At 34.9% G+C, this 22011-nt stretch overlaps 1 protein-coding gene across 3 annotated transcripts in view; it reads left to right on the top strand.

Annotated features, from left to right (window-relative positions):
- The first annotated feature begins 1324 nt into the window (after nucleotides 1–1324).
- The window catches only part of Cftr (CF transmembrane conductance regulator), a 161014-nt gene continuing 140327 nt past the window's right edge, over nucleotides 1325–22011 (top strand). For 2 of the 3 annotated variants that reach the window (XM_048786029.1, XM_048786030.1), the window contains exon 1: nucleotides 2292–2483. In XM_048786029.1, coding sequence (XP_048641986.1) covers nucleotides 2431–2483 — 53 coding nt within the window. In that variant the 5' untranslated portion in view covers nucleotides 2292–2430. Of the gene's footprint in view, nucleotides 1897–2291; nucleotides 2484–22011 lie in introns of those variants that run through there. The other variant, XM_048786031.1, reaches the window with a different exon arrangement.

The following is a 22011-nucleotide window of genomic DNA, read 5'->3' on the forward strand; positions in this document are numbered from 1 at the left end:
CATGCTTAAAATAAAATATTATAGTTAAATGTCATTCATCAAAAATATGTAACTCCAGTGACTAATTAATTTGAGATTTCTGCTTTCCTGTCTCATTGCTGAACAGGGCTAGAGTTTTGACTTCATAAAACTAATGTGGGCAGAAAAAAATGGGCTGGTCTAAGTGACAATATATAAATATATAAATACAGGAAGGATTGTTTGATTAGAAATAAATTACTGATAGAAGAGATGGTTTGGAGTCAGACCTGAGTTTGAATCTTGACTCTACTGTTGTAGGCATTTACTAAACTTCTCTTATATGTTTCTTGAATTGAAAACTGGGGATAATAACGCATATTTATATGGTTGTCTTAAGGTTTATATAAATGATGCCTGGCAGATAGTAAGAACTTGTCACTATTTTATTTATTCTTGAGATTACTTGACAAATATGTGGGGTCTCCTTGAGTCATAGCTCTTAGTCAGCTTCTATAATCTTTGGAACTTAATTCTTAATCTCTTTGTTGTCACATGCTTGTTGATAACAAAGAGGAACTGATTAGCAATTTATTTCAAAATGTGTGTTTTATATTTGATGGGTCACACTAGCAGTTATAAAGCAAACAGTGGGGGTGGAGAGTAGATGGAGTGAGTTCAATCACATACCTGGGAAAAGTCAATAGTGAAGATAGAGCCTCAATTTTTGTCATGCTGGAGAAGAAAAAATGTGGGCACAGGATTTGAAGCAAGGGATTATGAGTTAGAAACACTGAAGCTTTTTCCTGGTCTCTAACTTTATACAATTTGTTTTATATCTTCACTCTTCTTTTCCTATTATAATTAAGATAATAAAATTAAAATGTTTCTAAAACTTACTTTAAGATAAGGAAAAATGATGACATTGAAAAATAAAACAGAGAGATAAAAACTTGCTGGACACATTTATTTAATTTAATGCATGTTCTCCTCTTTGTAGCATTATGGAATACATGTTTTATATGTACTATATTTGGGTGATTACAAGTCAACAATAAGATAATTCACAAGAAAAACACTCTTGCCTTTAAATGATCAGGCCAAAATTTTTACTTCTGTTTGAAATTTTCAATTCAAACTCAATGTACATTTGCTTTTACACAATAGGGTTCAGGAATTCAAGGCCTGTCTCTTTAAAAAAAAAAAAACAAAACAAAAAAAAAAACAAAACCAGCAGCCAGGCACACAGTCCTCACACTGAAAACTTGGAAAGAAGGCACCCAGATGACTGCCTGCCCAGGAAAGCCTAAATGCCCTCAGAGAGTTCAAGACAGCTTTTTTTTTTTTTCCTCCCCGGCCGCCCCAGTCAGGTCAAAGTGAACACACTACTTTGCTTCAAAGACTGGATTCCTTTCAGTGTATTAGTTAAGATGTTTTGCAGGCCAAGACTAGGAAATCTATAGGAGGGCGGGTTAGTTTACACACTGTCCGCTTGTCATTGTCTCTAAGACACACAAAGCCGCCTAAAAAACACAGCTCTGCTGAAGTACTTGCGACAGACCACGAACAAATCCTGGGCAAGTAATGGGCAAAGAAATATCTCCTCTTACCTTTTGCAGATTTTTTAAAAATATGCAAATACGACTTATAAGGCGTCTTTGCCACACTTGGAGTTCACCTACGCCTGAAATTAACAAAGCTTGGTTCTTCCCTCTGACACGCAAAGGAAGCTCAGAGGAAGCGCATCAGACATTGCCGCAGAACTTTCCAGCTCTCTAAGGCTGTATTTTGATACAGGAGGGGCATATTTTCATTCCCTTTTCAAAATGCACCTTGCAAATGTAACACGAACCAGGTTAGGATCTCAGGAAAGAGGAGGAAGAAGACTCCGGGAAGAGGGCGGCTGCGGGTCCCAAGTCCTGGGTCCTGAAGAACCTGGTGCGTAGGAGAGTCCCTGAGGCTCCAGCCGGGGCTGGTTCTGCTCGAGCCGGTGCTCCTATCCTCGAGTGTCGTGGACGGGACCTGGAGAACGCTACGATTGTCTCCCACCTGTGGGAGGGCTGGGGCTGGACGGTAGGGACACAAATCTGGAAGAACCGCACGACAGGACCGCGGGACACGGGAAGGCTGGGAATCAGAATCGGGAAAGGGAGGATCGGGGCAGGAGGGAGGGAAGGAGGCCAGAAGGAAGGAGCGATCTAGGTGCGGAGGGGGTGGAGAAAGCCACAGGAGCAAATTTGGGGCTGGACTATGCCGCGCAGGGCTTTTAACCTGGGCAGTGGAGGCGGGGGAAGGAACGAAAGGAAAGGGGAGGTGTGTGGGAGAGGGGTGGGTGAGCGGGAGTTGAAAGCAAGTGACATCAGCGAGTCAGAGAAAAAGGGGTGAGCGGCAGGCACCGAGAGAAGTAGGGCGTTTGGCATTAGGAGCTCGAGCCCAGCCTGCCCTGGCAGGGTCCTCAGTGCCCCAGAGACCATGCAGAAGTCGCCTCTGGAAAAGGCCAGCGTCATCTCCAAACTTTTTTTCAGGTGAGAGGGTGTCCAGCGGATCTTTGGAAGGACACGTGCCCATGAAAGGAAGAGGGAGTGAATATGGGCAGAGTTTTGGGGGAAAGAGGAATATTTTTTTAAAGAGATGCACTATCATTCATTGTTTTGAAAGAAAACATGGATATTGTGGAATAAAATTTCATTAAGAGAAAAAAGAATAAGCTGAAGCCAAGTGTTTGAATAGAGAGCAAAATCTACTTGTCACTGAGAGTCAGACTCCCAAGAATCAAATATGCTAAGGTGCAATTGATTTGATTTTTAATTTTTTTGAGAAATTTATAAAGTTGTTAGTAATAAATTCGTAAGTTTGTTCTTTGTTTTCCCCTTTCATGCCTTGGAAACTTTTCTTCTTGGCACACGTACTACAGGTCAGAAAACATTTGTTAGCTGAATTTGGGGGAAAAAACGGGATAGAGAAAGTGTGAATTATGTGCCTAAAGTTTTTATTGTTATGATACTGAGTAAGTCTAACAAGTACTTGCCACAATTTCATTATTTTTCTTTTTAAGAATGAAAACAAATCTGTCAAAGTATTTATCTTAAGCATGAACACGATGAACGATGGACTTTTAAGGGAGGTCAGAACAGTCATGGAAATGTGAAGCATTGGGTATAGGTACTGAAGTTATGTGCAACTGGCATTTAATAAACTGTACTCTTGTTCTACTTTGCATGTGATGTGCAATAAAAGCTTGCAAACTTCATCTAATGAGGTTTTTAAAAATAGTTCAGAGTCTTAAGCAAAGTGTAATTAAATGTAGCATTTCATATTTGAAGTGTTCTTTGGATACCACATCTACCTTGTTCCTGTTATACTTGTATGAATCAATGAATAGGTATAGTTCTCATGGGACCTTTACTTGACTCATAATTCTCCAATGAATCAGCCTAGTGAAGTATCAGAAAAGTCAAACATATTATAAATATGCCTATATACGTGTGTGTGTGGAGGGGAAGATATTCAGCTTTCACATCTCTCTAACGTTCAATTCTCTGTATGTACAATGAGCCTGGAACTCAGGTGTTAAGAAGAGTTCATTGGCCACTGAAGGAGACTCCTCCCCTGTGTTGGGGAGAGAAGGACTTTACTCTTTGGAATTACTTATTCTTCACTATTACCTGCCCACCACACATCTGGGGATTGAGCCCATTGCTTTACTGCTAAGCTACATCCCCAGACCTTTCTTAACTTTTATTCTGAGACAGAATCTAAGTTTCTCAGGCTGGCTTTGAACTTAACATCTTCCTGCCTCAGCCATCTGAGTAGCTGGGATTGCAGACTTGTGCCACCACCCCAGGCTTGCAATTACTTTTTGTATTGACATTTCGAGAGCCTTTTGTTACTTTATTTATAAAACTGGCTTATCTGTTGATCAATTTTCCTACTACTTACAAAATCACAATATTAATTGGCATAATTTATAGCCTTTTTATTAGAACACTTTGAGGAACATAAAGCTAATCAGTCAAAAGGCAGCTTTTAGGAGAAGGAGTATCTCATGGCTATTTCTTTTCTTTTTATGATATCAGGGATTAAAACCAGGGGGCTTAACCATTGAGCTGCATTCCCAGACCTTTTTATATTTTATTTAGAGATAGTCTCCCTAAATTGCTTAGGGCTCTGCTAAGTTGCTGAGGCTGGCTTTGAACTCTTGATTCTCCTGCCTCAGCTTTCCAACCCACTGGGATTACAGGCATGTGTCACCAGACCCAGTTTCCCAGGGCTACTTCTAAGTAAGAAAGAACTTCAAAATTAGTCATCTACAAAGTATTTTTTTTTAATTTTACTTTTGCAGATTACCTAATACATTTTAGTATAGTTTGGGAAATGCTCTTAAATTGATTTGGAAAGAAAATGTATTATAATGAGTACTAAATTTGTTAAAAGCTACTCATTTCTGTTCTTTAAACTATTTCATAATAAGTTCCTCTAAGAATAGGTGTATTTTTAAAAATTAAGTTCCTATCATTTATAGGAATTGACAATCACCTAAAGTACCAGTGATTATAAACTTCCTATGGACTATAAGGGTAGAAACTTATTTTCTGCATTGGGGTAAGCAGTATTGCTTAGTGGTCAAGGGTGGTAGATTTTGGATTCATATAGTTTAGATTCAGACTCTACTGCTTTGTAACTTTGTGACTTGAGACAAGTCCCTTAACATTTCTGTGTATGTATGACTTGACCTTTAAAATTTGAAGATTAATAGGGATTAATCTTTTGAGAAAATAAATGTGTTTAGCTTACTAAATGTTAGCTGCTATGAGTAATATTATTATTGTTATTATTTACCACATTTTGACATTTTTTATAGCACAGTGTGCTTTGTTTGTATAAGATGGTCATTTCATCCTCTTGAGCATAATTTTGTGACTAACAGTCTGTATGTGCAATGAATGAGCCTATTTGAGAATTTAACTTAGGAAAAAATCCCATTGAACATGGCCTTACCAGGTATTTAGGAAAAAAGCCATATACTCATATCATATCTTCTTCAGTCCCTTAGAATTGAGCATTCTGAATATGATCCCATTGACTTCAGAGTCATAAAAGTATACAAATATTATGGTCTGGTTATAGATTTTATTAAATATTTAATTATCTAGAGTTTGTCATTGGAAAACCAAAAATGTTTGAGAAAAATCTATTTTCTTAATTTTGCAAGGATTTCACATCAAATACAAAATTTGAAAGATATTAGAACTGTCATAATGCATAATATAAAAGAGATTTTTATCACAAAAATTCAAGCAGTTTATGAATATTATGGGAAATTAGTTCACTAAGTTGAAGCTTTTATGAAAACAACATTCATGAAGAAAGATGTTTATAAATGGAGGTGATGTACTTTCATAGAATTGGATTCATATCCTAGTGGGATCAATTTATTAATGTTCACCTACAGAGGTTATGTTTTCTGATTTTGAGCAGTTTTTCAAGTTACATTTTCTTATAACATTTATTATAATTATTCAGTTTTTTCTTCTCTCTTTCTCCATTCCATGAATTTCCCATATTCTGTTTAGTTGTCATAATGTGCATCAAACCATGTGTTGGATGACGTAATGCAAATTCTGGTTATGGTATCCATACCTAAATAAATCTGCTTGACTTGTGGGAGTCCTACAGAAGCCAAGTGTCCAAGTCCAAAGACTGGGTACCAGGGCCTTCCATAAATTCTACAGATAAATCTCAAGCCAGATTGAAAAGTGGCATCTAAGATAGATATTCACAAAGAATTGCATATTATAAGATTCAGGCTAATAGTAAAAACTTTAAGACATTTTAGTAGTTATTAAACAGAAAACAATGAGAAATTTAAAAACAGACACACTAGAATTATCAGAATGGGTGTGGTGGCTAACAGTGAAAATGACACTCCTAAGCATTTTGCCTTTGATCAAAATATTTTTTGCATCTTTTATTATGAAATTATCTTTAAAAATAATATATAAATTTATTTTCATAAGTATATATTAACTTTGATTCTTTATGATTATTATCCAGCTTGTGTTTGATTAAAGATCATATTTCCCAGACTGGTCACTTAGTTTAGTTTTTACAAGACTTTTGGCTATAACTTAAAATCAAAGTTTTCATCATAATTCACTTTGTTAACAGTCAAGTACTACCTAAGTTTGGATATTGTCTTTCAAAAAATGTATTTCAAACTTTAAAGACAATTCTTACAGAAGGGAAATATAAGTGCTTTGAGCAATGAAAGTATAATTATATAAATGTAAAAAAATTCATAGAGCATAATTTTTGAAGCAGATCAAAATAAATTATATAAATTAAGGCACATAGTAAAAACCTCCATTATAATTATTTTATATTGACATTTTATTTCTGTTATAATACATGAATAAAACTCTAATTATGGCTGTGTCATGAATCTTTTTGCAATTTTTGGGGGGTGTTTATAACAATGTTGCCAAGGAAAATCAGTTGGCTACTCAAGTGAGAGTCTAGTCTGGTTCTGACCAATACTCATGCATTATTGCAGGTTTGACTCTAATAGGGTTAGGCTATCTGAATAAAAAAAAAATCATAAAACCAAGGCCAATATGAGATGGATAATTGGTATTGTGATGTAAAGCACCAAGGGGACCTAAATACCATGCATCCATGAGTGTGGGCAAATGCCATTCCAAAGAAGACTGTTCCAAGTTTCCATCTCTGAGATAGGGGTCCCTCTGTTTTCATCAATGTTGCCCAAACACTCCCAAATGTTGACTCTACATCAGTGCCTCAGTATTTCTTTCTATCCATCTTTCCTTTGCTGACCATGTTGTTATTACACAGCTCAGATTTTTTCAACTTGGAATACATGTCAATTTTGGTTGGTTTAACTTAGAATTCTAAAATACCTTCTCTACACAGTCTAAGTAAAATTGTAATTATATATAGGTATATCTAAGAAGCATCTGTATGTAAACATATAGTTATATATGATTGTTCCTTTTAGTTAATTTTACAAGTTTTAGCAATTACCCCTTGGTTTCAAGTGTATTCCAGTGAATGTTTTTATATACTTAGAACACGCAGCATACAATCTAGTGTTGTTTTGTTTTGTTCAGTTTGGTACCAGGGCTTAAGCCTAGGGGTGTTTGACTACTGAGCCACATCCTCAGCCCAGTTTATTTTGAGACAGGGTCTTACTAAATTGCTTAGGGCCTCCCTATGTTACTAAAGCTGGCTTTGAACTTGTGATCCTACTGCCTCAGCTTTCTGAGCCATTGGGATTACAGGTAGGTACCACCTTGCCCAGCTGGTTTTTAATATTTAATTCCTTGCTAAAGAGAGCAGTGGAATCTATTTTTCTTAACTGCTTCATCAATATTTTATGTTTGATGTGGTAATCAAAATATCCATCAGAGCCTGTTCATAACGCAAGGGAAAACATGGTTTTACAGGTTGTTTTTTTTGTTTTGTTGTTCTTTATGTTTTATGGGAGGAAGTAAGACTTAGTGTGATAATATTCAATACATAAATGTTGAAACTTGTTTTAGAAGGTCCTTGAATGAACACTGCTATAAAATATATTATTATTGTTAGTGTCCTTTAGTAAGAACCTGTAATTTCAGTACGATAGAGCTATAATGTAAGTATAGGATTGCCAAACCATCAGGGAAGGGTGTTAACCATTTAGCATGGGGTTATATGTTGTTTGTCAAGACTTTAAAAACACCTCTGACTCAACGGCAATTTTGGCCATTTTAATCCAATGATTCCTGACGCATCTTGTGTAGGGCATTTCCCTGGATCAAAATCCCTACGATACAATGAGGTCAAAATGGGAAAACAGATTATAATAGAGGTTTGGTTGTTTGGGGACACTGACAGATAGGTTACTTTATAAATATATCAAGTACTTTATAAATATTTCAGTTGCTTCTCTTTAGCTTCTTAGAATGAGTGTACCATGTAGTTGTTTCAGTGAGAAATCATCATTACCAAGTAGTTTTACTATAAAGCTTTGTGTCAGCAAAGAGCTTGGGTACCTTTAGCAAGAAGCCTACACAAATTCAATTTAATTTTAGACAGTTTGATGAAGAGAATTATATCCCTACAGAGCTTGGAAAGATCTGATTTTCACAACTGTATCCAAGTTGTAAGGCTTTTCAAATTTGCTCTCTGTGCAGCACGCTATTACTATCTTTTGACATCAATAATTATTTTAAATTGTAAAGTCCTGAATGCTAGGGTCTTCTCCAAATTGTTTAGTGTAATATTCATACAGTTTTAGGACTCTCATATAAAATGATTTAATAATTTTTTTTTGTGTGTGTGGTAAGAATGATTCCACCACCAATGTTAGAGACGTATGTATATTACACACTGATGACAACATCAACAATGCAACAGAGGCATCATTTTGATAAAAGAAGAGGGAGCAGAACTATGAGCAAAATTTTAATACAGCAATTATTCCATCATCTTCTTTGTGACCCTCATTGCTCAGTCTTTGAGAGACAATATATTTACTAATTTCTTGCTCATAATGTAAGGAAATGGTCTGAAGATTTTTGCTGTCTAGGACTGTTAGGATTTTCAGTCCTGAAGCCATACTCAGATATTTTCCCAAAGGAGCTGAGTCAGAGCAGAGTTCCTTTGTACACATGATTCGGGGACAACTTGGGGGATGCTCTCATTCATTTATTCACTACCTTCTATATTCCATGCAAGGCATTAAGAAGGGAGAGGTGGATAGGAAAGAAATTGCTGTTGTCTTTATGCGACAAATTCTCTCACACCCAGAATCTCAAGCTTATAGAAACCCTCAGCAAGCGGACCTAATCCTGACTAAGAATTGCCAAGGTTTTGTTGGAGGAAATATCTCTTGCATCACACTGAAGGATGGTATTTGGTAGGAGTTATACAGACAAAGAGGGTGGAGATGAGTTAGCAAAAATTTAAATGCAGAACCAAGTGATAGTGTGTAGGAATGGCAGGAAGAGTAAGGCAACTTTAAAGAATTCAGAGAAGGTCCCTGAATTCTTCCTGAAATGAGTGACAGAAATTTGTGGGTGATGGGTCTGGAAACTCTAGCAAAGGCCAGATCGTAAGAGGCTTGGTAAGGTTTGTTTGAGATTTATCATATTGTAAGGGAAAAGCCACAAAATTTATGAAGGGGAGTGATAGGACCATTTCAGCAAAAGAAATGATAACCTGAAAGAATGGCAGTAAGGATAGAAGGATGGATCTGAAAGACAATTGATTAGAGGTGAAAGGGGAAGCAGAGAGAAGAACATCTAGATTTGCTGATCTGAACCACAAGGTAAATGGTGTTCATTGAGTGAAGAAGTTCAACTGGAGAAGGCTTGGTGTGGGAGTGGAGACCTATGCAAACACTCTATATCTCTTTAAAATGAGAAAGGAAATTATATGTATGGCTCAAATCCAGGTAATAATATGGTTATTTGAAAAAAGTCTTGGACCTCTGAATACTTTTTTTTTCTCAAAAATATAAGTAAATTGACTAAATACTTATTACCAAAGGACTTCTACTTTTCAGCTCAAAGATAGATTTGACATGTAAAAACTCACATTTCTTCATCTGATGCCTGATAGATTTATGACTTCTATCCATAAAAGTCAATGTATAGTTAGTATATGTGTGTTGTGAACAAAAGGAATCAAAGTAAATAAATCCCGCATGGATTAATTAGATTATGGAGCCAACTTGGACCAACATTAGTAGTACAGTTAGGCACTAGATATTTACATAAATTATTTAATTCAGTGCATAGAAGACATAACTATAATGGGATTTAAAAATTTATTCACTATATTGAGTTTATTAAACTGTTGAAATTGAAACTCAGAGGTAGTAATCCCTGTAATACCAGAGCTAAGTTTTTATGCAATGAAGTTTTATTAGCCAGAAAGATAATCACTATAAAATGAACTCATTAAAGTGAAAGTAATTACTTTGGAATACAAATGTGATTTTTTAGTTATTCATTCATTCACTTATGCACACATGCATGTGTGTATGTATTTATTTAGAGTACATATACCTGCCAAGGATATAGTGATTTAAAGACTTAGAAAAACATAAAAATTTATTAAACATTCTAATTATTCTGCTTTTGCTAGAATTTTCAAACAAATATTTTTAACAATACATTTTTTTCCTTTGTAATACAAAGCCATCATGCACAGATATAGTTTTTTACCTTTGTCCACTTTTTGAAGGGAACCAAAAATTTTGGTTTATAAAATTGTTTACTCTGCAAAGTACATTTCATATAATGAGCTATTCCAAAGTCACCAATATTATTTTTTGACAATAAAAATTGTTTGCCGTATTATGAAAAAATTAAAAATTTCTTATGAAATGTAAACATAAGTTCATTTCATTTAGAAACATATATTTGGTTTAATCTTGGACACAGTCTTTGTGTTCACTGAATTATTAACCTAGTAACATTTCAGACTATTTGAACTTATGCAAGGCTTTGGTGATTCCATTGTTTCTTCTGCCATGAAGGGAAGTAGAAAGACTTTTGTCTTTCCTGGTTCATACTGAGTCACTAATGTAGAATGGGGTCAGATTCTGGGCTAGTGGACATGTATAAATTATTAGAGAAAAACAATGAGCTACCAAGTCTTCATTGATGAAAATTTGCTCGAAATTTAGTTGTTTTGTGGAAAGGGATAACTTGCTTGAAATGGGATAAATAAATTCTTGAAGTAAATGCTTAGGCTCTTAAAGTCAGGAGCTCTTACTTCATAATTAACAGTATTTTCTATGGTATTTGCTCAGTGCTCCTGAAATTATTATCTGCTGATCACCTGCTCAAAACATATACTAAATATCAATGTAGTTTATGTATATATATATGTAATATAATACAAATATAACATGGTATATATTTTATGTTAAATATGCAGATTCCTGAGTTCTACTGTATACCTACTAAATCAGAATCTATTCAAAAAATTTCAACTTTCCAGTTGAAAAATTGGATTCTTTTTGCCTACAAGAATCTAGGAACCAGTATGTCATTAAGGCCTCAATTCTTCCTCATGTTTCTGATTCGGAAAGTCTAGGACAGGACTTGATACAGAGTTCATAAAAGCTTCCAGAAGATTCTGATCCATGGTTTTAGTTTAAAAGAAAACAAAACAAATAAAGCAAGAATGAAATGATTGTCCATTATTAATGTGTTTATAGATTCTTCATTTCTTAGATCGTTAGTAAAAGATTAGAAAACAGATTTGAGGAAAAAGTCTGGGAAGAGGTAAAATCTATATACAGGATTCTAGCAAAAACACAACAAAATGAAAAACAAAAACAAAAAGCACCATAAAATGTGGGGTATGGAGTGGTTTCCATCTTCTCCCAGTTCCATTAACCTTCTTTCTCTCCCAGCATTCCTCTTTACAAGTCTTAAGAGTTCAAGGCAGAAAGTTGTAAAAATTAGCCATTTTTCAGTAAATTAACAATAGAAATAATTCAACTTGTCACAGGGATTGACTATTTTCCCTTAAGTGGTTCCTGAAGCTTTCAGCTCTGCCTCCCACTGCCTCCTAACATTTCTTACGTACTTTCTACAAACCAGGGATTATGCATACTATCTCCATGAATTCTTTGAACAATTCTAGATACATTCTACATGTAGGAAATATGTGGTTCAGAGAGGTTAAAGAATTTATATAAAAGCTCACCCAGTTAATTATTGTGAAGTCAGAATGTGAATTTAGATGGGTCTAAATCCAGATCTCTGTTCTTAACCAGTATATCATATTGCCCCCAAATCTAGAATGGGATTCTTGAATTACATAATTTCACTTTGTTTGATTTAGAAAACTTCTTGTCTCCGAAATTTATTCTTTTAAAATTTATTCCATTTAAACTGCCATAAGTATAAATAATATTATTTAAATAAAACATAAGACTTAGTTCTTGGAAGGGCCAGAGAAGCATGCCTTGCACTTAATCACTGTTATTGCTTTGTATATGTCCACCTACCTTTCTCTGGTGTTACACTATTACCACTGATACTAAGTCTTCATCATTCATGTCATCCATTTTTCTATTTATTTTATTTCTTAGAGCTGAAGGAAGGGGCTGGGCCACCTGACAGATGGTTCTTCTCTTGAGTTTTGATAAATATTAGATTCTTCTAGTATAATGGTTTTTGTGAAAAACAATACTTACTTTTATTAGTGAATCCTAGTTTTCAAATGAAATATTCCATGGAACATACAAATAGAAGTGACCATAAAAGACAATAACTAGGGCTGGGGCTGTAGCTCAGTGGTAGAGCACCCGCCTTGCATGTGTGAGGCACTGGGTTCAATCCTCAGCACCACATAAATAATAAATAAAGATATTGTGTCTATCTACAACAACAACAACAACAACAACAAGAAGACAATAACTATTCCACCAATTTGAAAATATAGTTAACTTCTCCCTTATAATAAAGGTGAAAATAAAGTTATTCTAAAATGATTTTATGAACCATTTTCTTGGACCTACATAATTATGTTTTTCACAGTGTAACACTTCTGAAATTGAGGTGTCCTTTACAATTGGTATTAAAAAACAAAATCAAAACAAACTTGTCAGTCAAAAGGCCTAGGAATAAATTGTAATATAGAAACTTAGTAATACATAAAAAAGTGTGTGTGTATTCATATATTCATGTATATTCCTATGATTGCATTTGGATTTATTTTCTTGCATTAGTTGCACCTCAAAAAGTTGACTTTTAACTTAAATTTAGTTTGTTGCTTGCTATTTTTTGAGAAGAGTTACTCTGTGATCTAGTTTTGAGAGAAAGAGATAATATTTAGTCTGAAGTTTGTCTGGCATACCAGGCAAGGTAATTATAGTAGAAGTTGCTAAAACTCAGCACTTCCCTGTGCCTTGAAATTATGCTGCCTGTGCCACAGGTCAAGGTGCTATGAATTCAGCTTGTCACTGTACCTCTATTCATAGATGTGAAAGGCCAAGAGTGATTCAGAAGAGTATATATATTTTTTACCTGAATGAAAGGCTTAGACTAAGATTTTAATTATTACACAAAAGAAGAAAGTGATAGGTAATTGCATGCCTAAGTATGTAATACTGTTAGTTTCTAAAAGCTGTGCATGTTGTTTCTTTTTGAATAGATGAGTGTTAAATTGATGGCAAGTCTTTTGATCAATGTCACCTTAGAGTGTATAAGCATGATAAGATGTTATAAAACCATCATGGTATCATCTTGTAGCTTGTTATCTATTGTCTGGGTGTTGTACAACTCTGTTAAGCTGTGATGAGAGCTTGTGTGAACAGGTGTGCTGGAAAAATGGGCGGTTAACTGAGCTTTGCCCATGTGTGCTGTAGTGACATGCTTACTTATATAATGTAGAGATTAAACAATGAAGACATTAGGCAGAATTCTCCAGACAAACAGAACTTATAGTAAATAAATATATTCAATATATATGATCTATTATAAGGAATTAGCTCATATGATTATGCATGCTGGCAAGTCCAAAATTTGCAGGGTTAGCTGTCAAGCTAGAGAACTGGGAAAGCTAATGTTTCTGTTTGGGTTCAGAGGCAGTCTGCTGTAGAATTCTCTCTTGCTTGGGTAGACCAATTTTTTTGTCTGTTTTAGGCCTTCAGCAAATTGGATGAAGCTTGCCTACATTAGGGAAGGAAATTTGCTTTATCCAGAATTCATTGATTTAAATGTTATCTGATCCCCAAATATATTCACGGTTGACACAAAATTACCCATTACCCTCTGTGATCACTTTTCATGTCTTAAGTGCCAACAAATAATGCCAAATATGGAGTAACTTTTAGTAAATGGCAAACACTAATATCAGCCACAGCCCCACATTTGTAGTTGGCATGTTTTCAACTCTCTGTTTAGGCTCTAAGAAAGTATTTCTTTTGTCTCATTGTAATTCTCCTCTCCTATGAACTATACCTGTACCTTCTGTGATTTTTGGACATCATTTTGGCCTCTGCCAATTGCATATTTTAGCTTTTGCTTTGCCATTGACTTTCATCCCCAGCTTTAAAAAATTTTTATATATCTTAAATATTCAGATTATCCCATCTGCATTGTCCTAACATGGAATTTCCATGTTGCTTAGGACCAATATACTGTACTTGCTAGGGATGCTGTAACAAAGTTCCATAAACTGGGTGGTTTAAACAACAGAAATGTGTTATGCTGCAGTTCAGCAGGCTGGAGATCTGAGACCAAGGTGGTGGAAGATGTGGTTACTTCTGAGGGCTGTGAGGGAGAGTCGGTTTCATGTCTTTCCCTTGGCTTTTGGGGTCTCTGGTAATCTTTATCATTCTGTGAATTGTAGAGGCATCACCCTGAGCTCTGCCTTCATCTTCACGTGGTGTTCTCCCTGTGCGCCCATATCTGTGTCTTAATTTCCTCTTTTTATAAAAGTAGCCATCATGGTGACAAGGGCAAACTCTGATGGCCTTACTGTAACTTGATTACTCTGTAAAGATCCTATATTCAAATAAGGTCACAAACGTTTTATGGGAGACAGTTCCATGTTTAACAATCAAGAACTGTCTTCAGGAGCAGAATGAGATATGGAAGTATTTTGAAACTGTAGAGTTCCATACACATACCAGGTTACAGTAATGTGAAACTTATCAAACTGTGTGTATCTCATATATGATGGTATATAAATAAAATGTAGATAATACAGAGAATGTCAAGTGACATGATACAGAAACTATCAAGGAGGGTCATAATAAAGGAGACCATTTGTTCTTGAGAAGAATGAAGTGAAATTTTGGTATAAATCTATTAATAATAGGATGAGGGTCAAATATTAGGAGGCACATATTAATAATGAACAGTGTCACATATGAAAACATTTTATTGAGAATTAGTCTTGGAGGGAAGTATTAGGATTATGAACTTTAAGTTACAACTCATGAAAGGGGAGTAAATGTTATCAAAGAATGATCCCTGACCAAGTAGAGACCACCTCACATTTGTATCACATTTACTATAGTCTTAAAAAATGTTTTGACTTTTATTTCTTTTTTACTTTTAACATCTTTGATCAGGAGTAATGGCAAAAAAACACCTATTTGCAGTGTGTATATTCACATGGGGCATACACATACCATGTTTGTAGAATAAATTAAAAACTTAATTCATTCAGTTTCTAGTCTGTCCAAGGCACTGAACAAGACAATTGAAGTAAGAAGATAAATATTACACCCATGTTATCTTCAAGAATATAGTCTTGCCAGGCTTGGTGGTACACAACTGTAATCACAGCAACTTGGGAGGTTGAGGCAGGAGGATCACATGTTCGAAGCCAGCCTGGGCAACTTAGTGATACTCTTTCTCAAAAGTGAAAAAATAAAAAGAGCTGGGGTGTAACTTAGTCGTAAAGTGTCCCTGAGTTTCATTCCAATACCGGGAAGAAAAAAAAAGATTTCCATTTTATGAGGGAATTTGTAAACAAAGTATACTGTGGTTACATAGATCCAATACTTAAAAAAAAAAACCTGAATCACAATTATGCACCATGCTCTATGGTAGGTATAAGGGACAGACCTGGAGAGAGAGGGAGGGGGGAGAGAAAGACAGAGAGAGATTGATCTATGAGGTGTTTCTCCTTTTAGCCTTATAGTTATGGGTGGGGGTAGCATGGAGGATTGGTGGACAAAGGAATAAACAAGCTGTGGAAGAGCTCCCAGAATGGTGCAGAATGGTGCACATGGGAGGGAGGTTAAACCTAGACTGAAGATAGGCTCATTGGGGGTTTCTTGTAAATAGAGGTCAGGTTTTATCTCAAGGAAGTCATGCATTTTTCTTCAGTGTGACCTGTGTGAACCAAAGAATGCCATGCCTGGTGATGGCAATAGGAGAATCCTTTTAAAAATTAAGAACCACCTTATTATAAATGGTTTTATCCAGTGGGAGCTCCTGCAGAGTTCAAGAGGAAGAGAATCTGGCTCAGTGTTTTCTTTAAAGTTCATTTTCCTAAAGCACAAATGGAAGTAAGAGATCATGACATTTTGAGGTCAGAAAACCTTCCTGAATGGCAATAAAAACGATTTACACTAAACCATCATAATTTGTGTTATGATTTTTGTTTTTAGTTACCTGATTGCCAAGGTGACCATTTTGAATTCTTAGATTGCTTATTAGGAGAAAGTAACAAATCAGTCATTCATTATTGTATGTTTTTCTCTTGAAAAATATAGCAATTTAGTTTTTATTTAAATAGATCTTTACTCAGCTATATATTGCTTTTATTAAAAGAAGACATAAAGATTAAATGAGGGGGATTTAAAGTAAGGTTCTTGCAATAGCATTTCACTTCTATGGTAAGCCTTGGACTAATTTCTATATCCATTCCCTGACTGTGTCTTGATTTTTTTCTGGAATTCAGAAGGATGCAAGGTTGGGTAAGGATTAGGTTATTGCTGCTCTCCTTACCCACAACTCTGGGGAGCTTTATTATTGGTGCCTCTCCCAGTGATGTCAAGACTTTAAGATAATGAAAGTATGGCTTTGCTCCTCCAACTCAGAAACAGGGATTTGAAACTTAAGTTTGGAACCATGCAATGTGTCCATATATATCCTTCCTTTCTCTTTCCTGAAAGGGGAAGAAATGAAAGAAGATGATAAATTTACCTTTAATTTGCAACACTCGGCAATTTTTCAAGAAGATGATACAATCACAGCAGAATCTACAAAGGGTTAAAATGCAATCACTAATCAAATCCCATGTTTAGTTGGAAGATAGGAAATCAGCCACAGCTGAGAACCCTGAACCAAAAGCCATGGTGTTCTTTAAACCCTTCTGAAAAATAATCCTGGGTAACAGTTATACAAGGGTATCACAGAGCAAAGAACATACACAAAGTGGGGCAAGAGAGATTAACACAAATGAAAAAAATTCCAGAATTGACTGATTGGTCATATGGCTTGATGATTCCAAATAGCGTCCTAGAGAGACCATCTTTATTACAACCAAATTTATAAACTCATCAACTTTGTCTTCTGATGTATCCTCTGTATCATTGTTATCCTTGGAGTATTAGTTCTTAATCATATTTATCTTATATCATTTCTGAAGTTGCTCCTAGCCTCCATTTGACCATTTTAATCATCAAGCAAAATAAGTAAATAAATGAAAATCTTCAAACAAGTTATCTTGGAATTATTGTATTTTTAATATTTTTTAAGTTTGTGAAAAGCAGCCTTGAGGTACTGCATGACAAGTATCATAAAGGACTTAATAATTAGTGATTTTTAAAATACAAATGGCAAGAGATCATTAAATCACTTGGATGTTGAAAGCCATGAGAAAGTCTAGCATATGTTTTGCCTCTTGAGCTTATATCAGATACCTAACTTCATTTTCCAGATAATTTCAGAGGATTTCTCCCCAAAAGAGACATGATCTCCACAGTGTGAGAAACACCTTTGAAGAGAAAAGTGAAGTAGCTTCAATACCAGATGTTGAGTTAGTTCCAGAATGCAATCATGGCTTGAAAAAGAAGTGGGTTTTTCTCTGCCAAGGGACAGAGAAGTTCCAGTGGTGTTTATTTTGGGTCCTAGTAATGGTGTCTGGACAAGTTAGATGAACAAAGAGCCTCAATACAAGATTTAGAGTTTTAGAAAAAGGGATGGAACAAGGCCAAATAAATGGAGTAATTATAAAGCAAATGTCAGCAAAGTTAAATCTCTGCATCATGTGGAAGCTCTATCACTCATGTGAAGTATGTTTTGTTCCTACCTCAGGTAGAAGACAGATGGAACTTATGTTTCTTCTTTTCCTTTCAGCTTCCACTAGGGATGCTTGAAACTGTCCTCTAGAATGAGACTAACAGTAACAGTGCTGATGTTCTGCCAGTCACACAAGTTTCCCTCTGTAAGCTTTTAAAAATGCCTGCCAGTTATTACCCAGTGGCATTTCTACCGTAAAATCTTAAGGCCAATCTATTTCCCTTCTTCCTTATTTTCTTGGTTTCAAATATGTTTTGTATTGCCAATGGAAATACAAATTAGAAATTAGAGAGCAATGGTATCACTTGTCTTTCTTGGTTAGTAAAGAGCTCCTGAAAGTGAACTCAGACAGGATGCAGCAATTTCATAGGGCATTTAATCATTCTGTCTTGCCAGTTGTTCCAGCTACAGTCAGTTTTGTGGCTTTCGTTAGTGGCTTCATGCCCAAATAGACTAAAAATCAAACTCACATCATGGAAAGACACTCAGTCTGCTTTTCTAGAAGAGACCATAAATCATAAGGTTGTACCTTCTGTTGTCTTTCATGAGAGGTGGGTTTTTTGGTAGCATTGATCACTGTTTCACTAATTCCTTGAGTCTCTTAAATCCAAGTCATAGAATGAGTTAGGCATGGCTGTTCAAAGTGGCCTTCAATGCCAATGTTGCATATTCCTTGTTTCTTTAGAATACTATCACCATTAACTACCCCTCAATTCATAATAGTTACGGAAGTTACATTCCTTGCTTCTGGGGATCAGGAAATAAACCACTTACACAACTCATGTTTCATGGTACCAATTCTTTAATCTCTCGTGAGCTTTGTACATAGCCTTAAATCTTTTCCAGTAGCCACATAAGCATTAACATATTTGAAAGGACTTAGAGTGTCAAAGTTACTGTAAAGAGAATTCTTTTTACCAGTTCTAGAAGTATCGAATCAAACATTTAGAAAAATTCCAAAATGAACACTGGCAATTGATTTCTTTGTGAAGTTATTCTTATTTTTAATTCTAATTAGTTATATATGACAGTGAAATGCACTTTGATACATCAAATATAGATGGAGTATAATTTCTCGTCTTTCTGGTTGTACATGATGTAGAATCCCACAGGTAATATAGTTACATATGTACATAGGGTAATAATGTCTGATTCATTCTACCAAACCCCCTCCCCTCCCTTCACTCCCCTCTACCTAATGTAAAGTAACTCTATTCTTCCCTAGCCTCCAGTCCTTATTGTGAATTAGCATCCGCATATCAGAGAAAACATTCAGCCTTTGTTTTTTGTGGGAATGGCTAATTTCACTTAGCATGATATTCTCCATTCATTTACCAGCAAATGCCATAGTTTCATTCTTCTTTAAGGCTGAGGTATATTCCATTCCATATACCATATTTTCTTTATACATTCATCTGTTGAAGGGCACCTAGGTTGGTTCTCACAGAAGAAATATAACCAATCAACAAATATATGGAAAAAATGTTCAACATTTTTAGCAATTAGAGAAATGCAATCCAGAACTACTCTTAAGATTTCATCTCATCCCAGTCAGAATGGCAATTATCAAGAATACAAACAACAGGAACTGGGGATGTGGCTCAAGCGGTAGCGCGCTTGCCTGGCATGCGTGAGGCACTGGGTTCGATCCTCAGCACCACATAAAAATAAAATAAAGATGTTGTGTCTACCGAAAACTAAAAAATAAATATTAAAAAAAGAATACAAGCAACAATAAATGTTGGCAAGGATGTGGGGAAAAAGGTACACTCATACACTGCTGGTGGGAGTGCAAATTGGTGCAACCATTATGGAAAGTGGTATGGAATTTCCTCAGATAACTTGGAATGGAACTACCATTTGACCCAGGTATCCCAATCCTTGGTTTATACCCAAAGGACTTAAAATCAGCATATTACAGTGACACAGCCACATCAAAGTTATTCTTAATTATAGCTTTATTGGGATGTAATTCACATGCCAATTTACAAGTATAAGTTTCAATGAGTTTTTAGTAAGTTCCCCAGAGTTGTGTTCACCACCACCATAGTCAACTTTGGAACACTTTAATCACTCCAGGAAGAAACTGCATATACATTAGCAGCTATTTCTGGAGCCCCACTCTACCTCTTCCCTAAGCAACTACTAATATACTCTCTGTCTCTATGGATTTGCCTATTATGGAAACTTCACATAAATTGAATAAAGTATTCTTTTGTGACTGACTTCTTTCACTTGGGGCAATGTTTTCAAGGGTCATCCTCATTATTACATGTATCAGTGCATCGTTCTTTTCTTTTGCAGTGATGGGGATTGAACTCAGGGCTTCAGGCATTCTGGACAAGTGCTCTACCACTGAAAAAAACCATCTAGCCTATTTAAATTTTATTTTTGAAACAGGGTCTGGTCTCTCTACGTTGCCCAGGCTGGTCTTAAACTTGGAGCTCCTTCTGGCTCAGCCTCTCAAGTAGCTGGGATTATAGGTGTGTGCCACTCTACTTAGCTCATCCTTCATTTTATTGTAGAATAATATTCCATTTGTTGAAATATCCCTTTTATTTATCCATTAGTTGATATGTATTTAGACTTTTCCGATTTTTGTCACGTAATAATAATATTATGAATATTAGAGTACAAGTTTTTTTTATGGACATACATTTTCATTTTTGGGTAACACATTTCTTTTGGGTCTATACCTAGGAGTAAAATTGATGATTCTTAGCAAACTTTATGCTTATTATTTTGAGGAATTTAAAAATTGTTTTCCAGGATATCTGCATCATTTTACTTTCCCACCAGCAGTGCATGTGGGTTAGAATTTTCTCCACATCTTTGCCACACTTATTGTTATTATTATTTTTTATTATAGGCCATTTTATTATGAATGAAGTGGAATCTCATTGTGGTTTTGATTTGCATTTCTCTAATGTCTAGTGATATTGAGCATCATTTCATGTACTTGTTGGCCTTTTGTTGTATATCTTCTTCTTTGGACAAATGTCTATTCAGGTCTTTTGCTTATTTTAAATTGGGATTGTTTTTTAATTATTGATTTTTGAGTCCTTTATATACAAGTCTCTTATCAGATATTTATTTGAAAAAGTTTTTTTTTCTCCTAGTCTGTGGATTATTTTTCCACTTTTTTTGATTTTTTTTAAGTACAAAAGTTTTACATTTTGATAGTGTCCAATTTATCTGTTTTTTTTTTTGTTGTTGTTATTATTGCTTGTGCTTTTGTTGTTATATCCAAGTATATGCTGCTTTTGAGATTAGTTTTAATATGGCAAATTGAATACAAGAATAGGCTTTGGTGTTATGGTATTGGTTATTTATTTTGCTGTTTTATTTTTTAATTCTAATTCTGTCATTGATAAATTATTTAAGCATCTTCAGCCTCAATTTCTGATCTGTAAATTGGCTACCAAAATTTGGTACCAAGATTTATCTCTGGAGTTATTGTTGTGGATTTTGGAAGAAATATTGTATATGAAATAGAATTTTTTATGGATATCATAATACTCTATTAATGTTAACTATTATTACTGTTTTAATCCCAATAATAAACTCTATTACTCTGAGAATTAAAGTAAAGCCAAGCAGTATATTAAAAAAAGCACATAATAATGTGCAATTGTAATGTTTTATAGTCAACATTGAGTTTGGCTCCCATGAAAGCCAGGTAAAGAGTCATGGTACTTACCTTCAGAGGATCTGCAACTGAGATGTAAATCTATTGGAAGATGAGAAAATTTCTAGTGTATTTGAATTAGTCTACCCAATGTAGTTTAGAGTAATTTCCTTTGTTCCTTAATTATTAACTATTTCATGGAAAACGAAAAAGGCTACTAGTCTTTTGGTGTATTACTATGTCAGTGTTTGGAAGAAGTGTCATACAAGTGGAGATTTGAATGTGCTGTTTTATTTCATTTTCTTTTATTTGGCTAGTGAAATATAAAGTACTGTTAAGTACCATGGGAACATGATTGTTTTATACAAACAAAATCATTTTGACTTTGAAAAGATCTGATATATGACCTTCAGAAGTTTTAGCAGATGAAAATGTCAGATGCCTCTGTTGGATTAATAAGTCAAATGTCAAATGGAAGATGATTATAAGCTTTAATTATGTTGCTTTTAGAGGACAAGTTTTATGAAAATCAAAGCTTTAATAGTGGCTATAATTAACAATTTTTTTCATTATAAGCAATAACAAGGAAATCTATAAGAAAAAAATGAAAGTTCTATCTTAAGAAATGAAACAAATTAA

Source organism: Marmota marmota, unplaced genomic scaffold, assembly GCF_001458135.2.
Source record: "Marmota marmota marmota unplaced genomic scaffold, marMar, whole genome shotgun sequence".
NCBI classification, from domain to species: Eukaryota; Metazoa; Chordata; class Mammalia; order Rodentia; family Sciuridae; genus Marmota; species Marmota marmota.